General features: G+C 38.8%; 1 protein-coding gene across 1 annotated transcript in view; it reads left to right on the top strand.

The window, feature by feature from the left end:
* The first annotated feature begins 2,659 nt into the window (after nucleotides 1-2,659).
* The window catches only part of MTMR2 (myotubularin related protein 2), a 111,529-nt gene continuing 101,197 nt past the window's right edge, over nucleotides 2,660-12,991 (top strand). Inside the window, exon 1 of the mRNA XM_081799053.1 lies at nucleotides 2,660-3,174. Coding sequence (XP_081655179.1) covers nucleotides 3,095-3,174 — 80 coding nt within the window. The 5' untranslated portion in view covers nucleotides 2,660-3,094. The remainder of the gene's footprint in view (nucleotides 3,175-12,991) is intronic.

The raw sequence follows: 12,991 nt of genomic DNA, 5'->3' as shown, positions 1-12,991 counted from the left end.
TTAACTTTCAGCTGAGATTAAAGTATTCTTTGCTTGTTATTCATTCTCAGAAATCACTGCTTTAATATTTAGAAGTAAAACATAAGTTCAGAGGAAGAACAAATAATAATAGCAACAGATCCATTGACTGAGATCCTTCTGCGCAACCAACTCTGTATAGGGAAAAACAATCCTTTTATGTGGATATTTTTATTCCCATTTTAGAGATGAGAAAGCAGTGTTGGAGAAACAACTTAATTGAAATCATGCAACAGAGTCAGGATCCCAATTCAGATTTGTCTGGTTCTAAAATCTCTACACTAACATTACTGTTTTTTTCTTTTTTAGATGTTTATTTTTAAGTAATCTCACCCCAAAGTGGGGCTCGAACTCACAATCCTGAAACCAAGAGTCACACGCTCTACCAACTGAACCAGCCAGGTGCCCTGCATTATTGTTCTTTATTAATCACCAGATAGACTCATATACAAATTGTTACATCATCAGGCAGGTGGTTTCAAGTGCTCTATTAACACAGTCCTAGAAAACAACTGGGCTGTAGAGAGTGCTTGGATCTTCCTCATCAGTCTTCACCAAACTTAGCTTAGAAAAATCTATGTCAAAGTATCAAGTGACAGTGAGTCAGCATTTTGGAAGACGGGTAGAAACTAGGAATCAATAAGCAAATTCTTTTATGAATCATCGTAGATGTTTATGCTTGTTAAGTGTTTCTGCCTATTTTCTTTGCCTATTAGGGGAGTACAGTTAAAGGCCTCTTTAAAAATTATATAAATAAAAACTATCTGCTGCCATCCTATCCTTGCCAAGCTAGAGAATGGAAGAGAAAGGCAAAGGCTTTTAAAGTGCTTAAAAACATTTTATTTTAGGGACGCCTGGGTGGCTCAGTCGTTAAGCGTCTGCCTTCGGCTCAGGTCATGATCCCAGGGTCCTGGAATCAAGCCCAGCACAGGGCTCCCTGCTCCACAGGAAGCCTGCTTCTCCCTCTCCCACTCCCCCTGCTTGTGTTCCCTCTCTCGCTGTGTCTCTGTCAAATAAATAAATAAAATCTTTTAAAAAAACCCCAACATTTTATTTTAATAAGTATGCTGAACACAACTAGGTTAGGTTGTTCTTTTGGGGAATGTACTTCAAGTTAGTATTTCACTGGCCCTATACTTTAAGATTTTCTTAAAACAGTTGTCAGTATAAATTAAATCTAGTTTAAATGAACATAATTCTGTTTATCCTAGCAAGGAAGGTTTTTTAAATGATTCATTGTTATTTTTTTTACAGAAATAATCCTTGCATCATTTTATACTTCACACATGAGGTAACTGTGATTCAGTCTCAATCAGAAAAATCCCTTTATGCTTTCCTTCTTTTGTCCTTCCCGTGTCTTCCATAACAGAAATGACCAGCAGAAGCATTTCCCCTTCACCCAATTCCTATTCTCTTATCACAGTTCTATCTCTCTACCCTCCCTTCCTGCTCTGCAGGAGAATTTGAGAGGGCAGGGAAAGATTGCTTAAGTTTGTCGCCTATCCAACATTACCACATATAATAGTGTATGTGTCTAATTCTTTTTGCATATTTATCAGATCCCATTTTCCTCTTCCATACCTCCTTGGGTGTACAATGGACTAATGCCAAAGTGCTTTGCCCCTGCACCCTTCCACACCACACAGACTTAATCCAAGTCATAGTTGGACTGAAAATTTCTGCTTTACTAGTGCCCTTTCTACAACACTGGGCCGGTGGTAGAATGAAGATAGGAGTTGAATCACACATCTGTACCTCTGAAACAAATAATACAATGTATGTTAAAAAAAAAAAAGAAGATAGCAGGGGAAGAATGAAGGGGGGAAATCGGAGGGGGAGATGAACCATGAGACGATGGACTCGGAGAAACAAACTGAGGGTTTTAGAGGGGAGTGGGGTGGGGGGATGGGTTAGCCTGGTGATGGGTATTAAAGAGGGCACGTTCTGCATGGAGCACTGGGTGTTATACGCAAACAATGAATCATGGAACACTATATCAAAAACTAATGATGTAATGTATGGTGATTAACATAACAATAAAAAATTTAAAAAATCTTAAAGAGAAAAGCATTAATTTTTTTCCTAAATGTCCTGTATTTTCTCTACTATCTTTCCCATACCAATCACTTCTTACTTCTCTGCCCCCTTCCTATATATTCCTGCCCTTAGCTACCATTTTTTGAAGTTGTTTTAGAAACCGTTTATATGCATTAATACATCACATCCTAACAACACTTATGAAGTAGGTCGTAATACTAACAGCTGACATTTGAGTGCTTACTATGCGCCAAAAAGTTTTTAAGCATTTTACATGTATTAATTTATCTAATCTGTGAAGTTATTATTTTTCCTATTTTACAGATAAGGAAGCTGATGTTCAATACCTTGGGTTACACTGCAAGCGACCAGCAGAGGCAGGATGTGAATTCGTGTCTGACTGGCTAAAGCAACCTTTAATCACTATTTAATTATTAATTATTTAATTATTATTTTCAGCCCCAAATCTGGTGAACACTTTGCCATCTCTAACACCCTCAACCTTTGTGTGCCCCTATGTTCTCTTCCTCTCTTCGTGCACCGCCCCCGTCCTTTCTGCCCCTTTATCCTACTGTTTGTCCGCACGCCTTTACTACTCCGTCTTCTCCACCACTCCTGTCTCACTCATCCCCATCCCTATGATCCTCGCCCTAGTATTCCCTTATTCCTCTCTCTTATTTCTAAAATTCCCCCCTCCTCCCAAGGGATCCTCGTCTCCCCCAGCCTCAGGGTACCCTCTCACTCCTGGAAGGGCCACCTCCCTTCCCCAGCCCAGAGGAAGCGCGGGGTACGCAGCGAGCGCACGTAGCAAGCGCAGCGCGTCGGGGCTGCAGTCGGAGGGGAGCCGCGGGGTCCTCCCGCTCCTCGGTAGTCCCCGGGCGCGGTGCAGTCTGGGGGAACATGGCCGCTTCCGGTCTCCCTCCCGGGCCGGCGCTGGCCTGACCGCGGCCCCTGCCCGGCGCACTCCGCCCTCCGCTCCTCCCGCCCCGCAGCCGCGGAGGCCGCTTCAGCCTTTCCCTCCCGCTGTCCCCGCCGCGCCATGGAGAAGAGCTCGAGCTGCGAGAGTCTTGGCTCCCAACCGGCCGCAGCACGGCCGCCCAGCGTGGACTCCCTGTCCAGGTAACCAGGATGCCCAGGGCCCCGCCCAGCGCCCGAGAGGGATGGAGAGGGGCCGGGGACCCGCTGGATGGTGCCCCAGCTCCTGGACTTGCTTCCCGAAGGCTGCGCCCAAATTCCTTTCCAGGGGCTTGGGAACCACTTCTTCCTCCCTCTTTGGGGTTTAGAGGCTGGGTAAAAGGGAGGTTAAAACTCACTGCTGCTTTATCGGTGACTCTACGTATAACGATCTCATTTTATCCCTGGTTGAGGGAGCCCCAGTTCATTAGTTTCTCTTGTTTCTCATTCCCTCTCGAATTATTTTTTTGGACAGCCCTTCCCCCAAGCCACCACCCCTCATTTCCTCTCAGCCTTTCTTTACTCTTTTCCAAACCATTCTCCAGTCTTTCTTCCATCTGTCCATGTTTCTTTGATTTTGGGATTCTTGCCCACCCTTTCCTCTTTTTTCCATCACTTTACTTCCATATCTCTTTAATGATTTTCCCTATACTCTGACCCCTTCCCCCCATTTCGTTTTAAAAATGTAAATAAAAATGCCCACTGTACGTCTTTTCTAAATCTTGCAGCTGAAAGTCATTATCTAGGAATCTGAGCAGTCCTTAACCCGGAGTGAGTAATGAGTTGTAGTTTTCTTCCTTCTTGGGCTACCGGTTCTCCTGGTTATTTCTCTTGTTCCAGATGCGATTTTTTTTTTTCCTGGAATTTTGAGGAGTACTTCAGTATGCAATTTTGTAGACAGCTGTTGTGAATATTAACTAGACATGTTTTAGATGAATATTTTCCCTTTGGTTTTAAAATAGTGATTTAAAATTTTAGGAAGAAATAATAGAAGACCTGTGTTTGTTATGTAGCCACAATGAAATCAGGTTCTTTCCCATCAAAAAACAGTCTAATTATTATTAGAGAGTTATTGGATACTAATCCGGGTGAAAACACAAATTTCATTTTCCTCTGAATAAATTGAAGTTTCTTTCAATTCATTTGGGACTCCACTAAATATGGGTGACACAGCTATGTTTTCCTATTACTGTTCAGACCTTATGGGAAACTATTAGCTGATTCCATCATTATAAATTAGATTCTCTAAAGCACTCATAGCAACCTGCCCACACCTTTTTCAGAGTTCTTAACAAACAGTGTAATTGTTGGTTTAATTGACTTTTCTCCTAGGCTATAAGCTACTGGAGGACAAGGACCATATCTTACTTATCTTCTTGTCTCTAGCATTTAACAGAGACCCTGCATGTCAGAGGTGCTCAATAAAATTTTTTTTTTGAATCTGTAGATGTAATTATCCAGGAGAGAAGAATTTTTCTTTGCATTCAATCATATATACTGTACATTTATTTCAGGTATTTAAAAAATTTTATGTTTATTACTCTGAAATTTAGGAAGTGGAGGATTTACATTCTCAGTCATAAAATTATGAAGAAAACAGGTTGGAAAATTGTAATTTTATAGGAAAGTTACAAATGGCAGCTATGGTTCAGAATAGAATGTAAAGAAAACAAGTGAAGCAACCAGTAATCTCACCCAAGCAAGAGGATTTAGAACCACAGGAGGCAGCATAGTCTGTTAGAATGAAGAATGTACTGGAAGTTAGGAGGCTCAGGGTCTTAAAAGTCCCTGGCTCTGCTAGCTTTTTGGCTTGTATCATTTAACCTTTCTAGTCTGCAGTTTTCTCATCTTTCAAAATAAAGAAGTTGATCTAGAAAACCTGTAAGGTCCCTTGGCAGTCTAAAGTTCTATCATTCTTTATCTCAATGACAATAATGATTAAGATGCATTCTTATCAACTACTAAGATATTCCCTTTACGGATTTTTGAAATTATACAAAATCCCTTTACGGATTTTGAAATTATACTAAATAAATAAATTTATTACAAATTAATGTATCTAATTGTGCCATTTAAGTACATTTAATTCCCCCCAAAGAAAACCCAGTAACTTTAAAGTTTATATATGCATCTAATTCTTAATTAAAAAATTATGTTACTGACATATGAACTTGAGAAAACTAACTCCTTGAAAGAGTTTGGACTAGAATATGTTAGCCTCGTCCTCTCTGGACAAAAATATAAGTATGATCTACTTTCCATAGGAAAATGACAGCTTTCATTCCTTTCCTCTGGAAGGTAGAAAAAATTACATTTATTGAATGTCTGCTATGTAGAATTCACCCTGCTAAATTTTTTCATGTCTTTTATTTTATGAATCATTACACCTGGTTGATCAACAGTATAGAATAGCTGCATTATAGACACTTGTTAGCTTAAATTTAAACTTAATCTAGGCAAACAATCAATTGTAGATGATTCTGATACAGAGGCAGGGTAGACAACCATGATTATAATAGCTATGCTAAGTGGCTATCCAGTTGTTTAAGTTTTTACTTTGATAGTCTATGATAAAGCAGAATATCTATGTTTGGACTGTATTGTCTCAGCCTTTTGCGGAAATGTTGCCCTTAAATTGTTTATTTTTATGCCTTCTGTTTTTTACAATTAGGAAATTTTCAATTTCAAATTTTCAAATTTCAATTAGGAAATTGCCATGTGAATTTGTTTTGATACCTCCTATACAATAATAGTTAATATGTTCAGTGTGTTCCATATGTCTTTTACAGACTAGATTGACGTAAATTTCTGCTGAGTTTAGCTCCAGGAAAAATTGTTTATTCAAAAAATGTGCTTCCTATTTGTTTGAAAATGCAAACTATGTAACTGCATGTTTCTCTTCAATTTAGCAAAAAGACTTCAGTCAGATTTGTAACTGAAGTTGGTAATGTACGCCTATCTAATTTCTTCAGGTACTTCTATTAGATGAATTCAGTTTAAATATTATATTTAAATGTGTTAATTTGTAAGTTTTTTATGTTTTTCTGGGAAATAGGAAGAATATAAATCTGAAAAATTTTACACTAATCCTGCTGGTTGCCCACTGTTTTTTTTTTTTTTAAGATTTTATTTATTTATTTGAGAGAGAATGAGATAGACAGCATGAGAGGGGGGAGGGTCAGAGAGAGAGGCAGACTCCCCGCCGAGCAGGGAGCCCGACGCGGAACTCGATCCTGGGACTCCAGGATCATGACCCGAGCCGAAGGCAGTTGCCCAACCAACTGAGCCACCCAGGCGCCCGCCCACTGTTTTTTTGAAAATGACACACTCCATTGAAGTTGGTTGACAGGCTCTTGTGGGATCTGTAGTTCACTCCAAATGTATGTTGAGTCTTGGGGAGCCTCGGTGGCTCAGTCAGTTGAGTGTCCGACTCTTGGTTTCGGCTCAGGTCATGATCTCGGGGTCGTGGGATTGAGCCTGGAGTCGGGCTCTGTGCTTATTGCAGAGTCTGCTTGAGGTTCTCTCCCTCTCCCTCTGCTCCTCCCCCGGGCGTGCACACTCTCTCTCTCAAATAAATACAGTTTTCAGATGTATGTTGAGTCTTGTCTGTCTATGTACCTATATATGTGGTCGTCTCAGAGCTGCTACTGCTTCTGGCTTTGCCTTTTAGGTCATCATAGGCTTGATGCTTTTGGCCACAAAAGAATGATTTAATTTTTTTATATGATATCCAGATAGCAGTTTCCTAGTCAGCTATAGTTATGTCATCCTCCATCCTTAAAAAAAGTAACTTTCTTCGGTGAATCTTGCTTGGTGTTAGTCTACTTCAATGAGCTGTTCAGCAGCTCTTGTATATCCTGTGTTGTCCATTCTTCGATGTGTCCAGCCCCAGAGAGAGAGTTGTGAAAAAGTTCACTTCAGCACCCTGATAATCTGGCTGCATTCCATAATTTAATTCTTGTTGCCCTTGCTCTGATTCTTGACATAAGTATGATTTATACAGGATATAGATAAAACAGTACTGTAGGCTAGATATGATAGCTAGGGTAGGCCTGAGCCTTAGAATTGTATAAGTTATACAGCAGGATTTGTCACTATATTGATATTATTTCTGCCTTCTTAGTCTGGCTTTCCATTTTTTCAGTTTGTACACTGTTATAAAATGCACTGCCTGAGTGGGTTTCTTTGATTATTTTTTATTATGCATAATCACATGCTATTATATCTAGTGCCAAATAGGTGTCTAGTAAATGTTTGAATAAAGAAATGTTGAATGTTCACTGCTCTCTTGTTTGCTGTCTCCATTCAAAGGATTAAAAAGGGTTTTCTTATGTTGAATTTGGCCCGTAAAGACACAACTTCAAGTTCAAGCTAAAGTTATTCTTGCATGACGCCTCTTGACACACTGAGCTGATTTTATTGGCTACATTATCTTTTCTGTGCCCAGTCATATATTTTCACAACATTGTGTTCCTTTAACCTACCTGCTTTTCCATCTGCTACTCTTGATTATTTTGGTCTCTTTCTGTCTAACTTATCTTGTCAGTCATTTTATTTAATATCTGTTTCATCTTTTATATACCCTCATATACTCTAGTTACTCTGGGCACCAGTTGTTTGTCTCAGATTATTTTGGTTTATCAATTGATTTCTAGTCTATAAATTCATTAGCATTTATATTTACGTATTTATATATATATATACTTACATTTAACTTAGATAAAAAAAATCAAAGTGTGGTACATTGAATATACTCAGAAAAGTAGTCTTCAACTAATTACATTTTTAAGTTACATGTCTTCCTTTAAAATTATCATCATCTGAAAACAGCAAATCCTGGTTGTTTCCATGAATTTTGATGGTACTTATAGTCTGAAAAGGGAGAAGAGTTTTTAAGATTTCTGAAACACATTTTTTTGTAAGATTTCATCTCTAGTTTCAGCCTCAAGTTCTGTTCTAGAGCTGATATGTTGGTAGGAAATGTATTTTTGGGTTGTTTTCCAGTAGTGGTGATAGATTTGTGTCCAATCACACATTCTTACCCACTCCCTTTGTGACTCTTGGCATGTCTTCTGAGGCACCTGGCTAGGATTAGTGGTAGAAACTAGTTATGGAACTAAGTGAAACTCACAGGTTGAGCGTCCAGCCTTGGCAATAGAATTAGCACCTTGTGTCAGACATTGGACATACTTACTTATTTTGTATTTCATTATTCCAGGACCCTAAAAATACTTGAAAGTTCTGTCAGATAAGATCCAATGTTATTGTGAACTTCAGTAATTACTGTATAGATTTTTTTCTGAAAGACAATTTAAAAAGGTTAATTACTAGTCAAAAGTATACAAGTGTACCAAAATTGAGATTGGGTCCCATATGTGTTTTTTTCTTTCCTCTTTATGCTGTCATCAGTAGTCTTCTATTAATGTAGATCAGTAGTTCCCAGATCAGTAGCATCAGCATCCTTTGGGGATTTGTTAAAAATACAGATTCCCTGGTCCTACCTCAGATGTAATTGGATAAAACACTCTGGCAGTGGAGCCTGCAGTTTGTTTAAGCAAGTCCTGCAGGTGATCCTAAACTAAAACTAGAGTTTGAGAACCACTGCCTTAGGTCTTTTACTAATTGTTTTCTAGTAACTCCATCAATATTTGTTGAAACAGACTAAGTTAAGGTCTGTGTTACTGCTACCATAAGCCTATTATTTGAAAGCATTTTTGTAGAAAAATTGATTGAAGTAGTGAAAGGTAAAAGTCATCTCTTTAGGGATTTATGACATCTGGTTTTTAGGAAATTGCCTGAGGTTTTTTTCTTTCTCAGCTATGAGTAACACATCAGGAATACATGTTTTAGGTCTTTTCTTAAAAATAGGTCCTTGGGGCGCCTGGGTGGCTAAGTCGGTTGAGTGTCCAACTACTGGTTTCAGCTCGGGTCATGATCTCAGGGTCATGTGATTGAGCCCTGCGAGGGGCTCCGTGCTCAGCAGGGAGTCTGCTGGAGATTCTCTCTCTCCCTCTGTCTCTCCCCAACTCGCGCGTGCACGCTCTCTCTCTCTCAAATAAATAAATCTTAAAAAAAGAAAAAGGTCCTTGGTGAAATCCATTAGTGGTAACATAAATTAAAAAAAATATAAATAAGTAATTCCAGGAAGCCATCACCTGAACGAATGAAGTCTGGATTACGCCCAAGGGAAGGAAATAACCCAGATACAGATGTCCAGAAATCAGTAAGTTTATTTTGTAAAGCTGCCAAGTTCATGCTATTGTATTCAGAATCTCTAGGGCCAAAGGTTGCATGTGAATCAGGACTTGACCAGTGGAAATTCTTTAGATTTTAGTAGAGAGTACTTTTTCTTTTTAAGAAAATTAGTTTTGAATAGGTAAAGCACTTGCTATCTTTGTCCCATTGTTTGAATTAGTTAAATCTGTGGATAGGATTAAAAACTATTGAGAGTTGATAGTCAAGGATAGGCAGTGATTTTATAAGCCTGCTTCCCACAGGAAGTCAGGTTAAAAATGGAACTATCGGGAAAAAAAAGATTGGTACAAAATTATTAAAATCAAAGGGACTAGAGATGATGCCCTCTTAACGAAAGTAATAATCTCTGTTCCCTTTGCTATAACTTTATTAACGCAGAACTAGTTGTGCGGTCCCTCTGACTGTGCTTCTGTGTGTGCCCGCTGCTGCCATCCCTACAGACCATGGATGTGCCGCCTTCGCAGCTCTTCCCCCACCCCGCACTTGGTAGCACCATGGCAGGCATCCTGATGACTTTTCAAAGGCTCTTACTGCAGGAGATTAGCTCTTGCGCTCTTTAAATACTTGTTAGCCTAGATTAGATAAGGGCAGATGCTATGTTTTCAGTATAATAAGAATTCACTTTTAAAGTATCTTTTGAACTATATACTTCAGAAACCCTAAATACTGATACTTGGAAAATTCCTCTTATTTTATTTTTTTAAAGTTAGGGTTTAGGTTTAACAGATTATAACAGAAAATCCAAACTAACGGTGGCCTAAAACAGATGATTTTAGTTTTTCTCCCATATAAAAGCCCAGAGATAGTCCATACTGATTGGATAGAGTGGACCTGAAGTATCAAGAACACAGACTCGGGCGCCTGGGTGGCTCAGTTGGTTGGGCGACTGCCTTCGGCTCAGGTCATGATCCTGGGGTCCTGGGATCGAGTCCCGCGTCGGGCTCCCTGCTCGGCAGGGAGTCTGCTTCTCCCTCTCCCCCCTCTTGTGCTCTTTCTCTCTCTCACTCTCTCTCTCAAATAAATAAATAAAATCTTTAAAAAAAAAAGCAAAACAAAAAAAAACACAGACTCTTTATTGCAGTGTTACCTCATGAACCAAAATTGCTGTTGGAACTCTAACCATTGCATTTATTGTAGTCAGAAGGAAGGACGAAGGGAAGAAGAATGGCATGTTCTCTTTCTTAAGGGATACTTTTTTGAGGTTATATATAATCTTTTAAGCTTACATCCAGTTGGCCAGAACATGGTTCCATGGCCATACCTAGCCACAAGGGAAGGCTAGGGTGTGTAGTCTCTTCTGGGAAGCCTGTGCTGAGCTAAAAATTGGAGGTTTTTTCTGTAGGAAATAGTAGAGAATGGGTATTGGAGATAGTTAGCAACTTCTCCATAGCATAAATGAATCATTTTAGCAAGGAAGACGTTTTCCGGTTAAAGTCAACAATACTTCACTTACGGCAGAGACATGCTTAGACTTGCAAGAGCAGTGACCAAAGTAGAAAATACGCTGAGAGACATGATATATTGTAGCAGGCCAGAAAAGAAAACTGTATCTTGGAACACTCTAAACTCAAGTTTTTTAACTTTATACTTTTTGTGTGTATTATCTTGGGCCAGATTTTTATAGTCCTAACCTGGGATCATAACATAAAAGGGAGACATTTCATAATTGTCAACTCTTTAAGTGAAAGGCAGATGGAAATCAAATGAAGAATGATCAACTGTGCTGTTTCATTTTTTATTTCATTCGAAGGGCTCAAGGTGGTGGTGGTAATGAGGATGATGGCCAACACTGCTTACTCTTCTGCTGTTTCCAGTTTGCTTCCCAGCCTTGTGTCCGTGTGTTTTATCTCCCCCCAAAAATATTGCCTCAGGTTTCCACTTAGGTATTTTCTCTCATTTCATTTCTAAAGGTTTGGTCTCCATAGGGGAAATAAAACTGGCCATTTGGGACCATGTTAGTTTATGAATGCTTTTGCAATATTTTGTGTGTGCTTTTGTATCTTTGACCTTAAAACTTGAAAATTCAGAGAAATCCATGTTTATGCATTTTTGTTTCTGAACTTAGATATTAATATTTTAAGCATGTAACGTCAAACATAGGTGTTTAATCATTACATTTGGAAGTGGGTAGAAGAGGGTAGAGAAGTTTCCTCTGGATTAGTATGGCATTATTCTTTGGGCTCAGAGGATTTAAAAGGCATGAGTCACAAATATATCCATCTCCTTTCCTAGCAAAATTGCCTTCACAGACCACTGCAAGTAGGACTTTGTTAGAAGGTTGTGTATTAGCAAAAGGAATAATAACTTTGGCTGAAGACAGGCTAGTGATTTCAAGCCTTAATTTTCTTGAGCTAAGCAGGATGCCCAGCAAGGTCAAAAATAAAATTTTATATGATACAGATGTCCTCTGATACTGGTATTAGATAATATTCTTCCATTATAACCAAAGGCAGTATGTAAAAATAGAAACACCTAGGATAAGCTTTGCTTTTCAAGTGGTAGACAGTTGTTCTAGAAGTAAATATTATTGTTGTGATTGTTAATACTAATATAAATAGTAGCACTTAACATTTTTGAGTGCTTGCTGGGCATGGTGCTAAATCCCTTAATATGCATTTTCTCATATTATCATCGTAATTATATAAAATAAACAGTATTATTGTTTCCATTTTACAGAGGAAAAAACCAAAGATTAGGGAGAGCAGTTTGACATTTGGACCCAAGTCTGTTTAATGTCAGGGTCTTTGTAAAGACCTGATCAGGCCTGAAGACCTAGATCTAGGCCCAAACCATGTTCTAGGTCTAGACCCAAAAGAGGGCAATCCCAGGGCAGGATGATTGGGTGGTAGTGGCAAGGAAATGAGTTTCTTTGATTGGCTGCACTGATGAGCAGGAAAAGGCTAATGTATACACAGTACATTAGTGAGTCCAGAGTGTCCATATTTGGAGAGAATTTTCTGACTTTGAATGTTTTTTGCGTCTAACAGAAGACAGGTTGATTTTTTTTTTCTTTGCTTGATGATTAAGAGGATAGTGTCATTAGAACGATATTACATTTTGAACATCGGATACATTATGAAGCAGGTAAACATGGTACCAAAGCCTCCTCCCGCCGCTCCCTCCCCTGGAGGCTTTACAGAATAACTTAGAATACTTTACTGTAGGGTTCCTTAAGTATCTGAATTCCCCTAAGTTCCTTTGTGTGTTTGTTTACAGTTAATGTGTTAAGAGCCATTGACATTTGAAGATCATCAGAAGTGAAGATAAAACATCTCAAAAATTATAATGTAAGTGAATGGGAAAATGGAATTAAAAAATGGACAAAAGTTAATATTGTCACCGATATTTCTGGAATCCATATACTTTTATCCCAAATGAAATTTATGCCTTTGAGTAACCAGTAACTTCAAACTTTAGTCCCAATTCCAAGTCCCAGTCCTTAAAATTCTGTGTTCTCTTCTACCCGGAGTAAACAGTTGCTATGTTTTAGTCACCAGTAATTTTCCATTAAAATTCTTTTGGCTTCTGTGTACTGTTTTTTCCCCTTTTTCTCTTTAGTAGTTTGCTGTTTGACAACGGCTCATGTTATATTTGAAATTGAATGTGTGTAGAGACTGAGGTCTTTGCTCTTTGGCTGCTGCTGTTTTACTCAATTTTAATTTTACTACCATTTTGTATGTTTCTTAGCTAGAAATATGACCAGTTTGCTAGCTAGCCTCCTCCCTTC

The sequence above is a fragment of the Leptonychotes weddellii genome, chromosome 11 (genome assembly GCF_054177405.1).
Source record: "Leptonychotes weddellii isolate Sample4059 chromosome 11, ASM5417740v2, whole genome shotgun sequence".
In the NCBI taxonomy this organism is placed as follows: domain Eukaryota; kingdom Metazoa; phylum Chordata; class Mammalia; order Carnivora; family Phocidae; genus Leptonychotes; species Leptonychotes weddellii.
The sequence above is the reverse complement of the archived record's forward strand: the minus strand, read 5'-3'. Positions and strand labels throughout refer to the sequence as shown.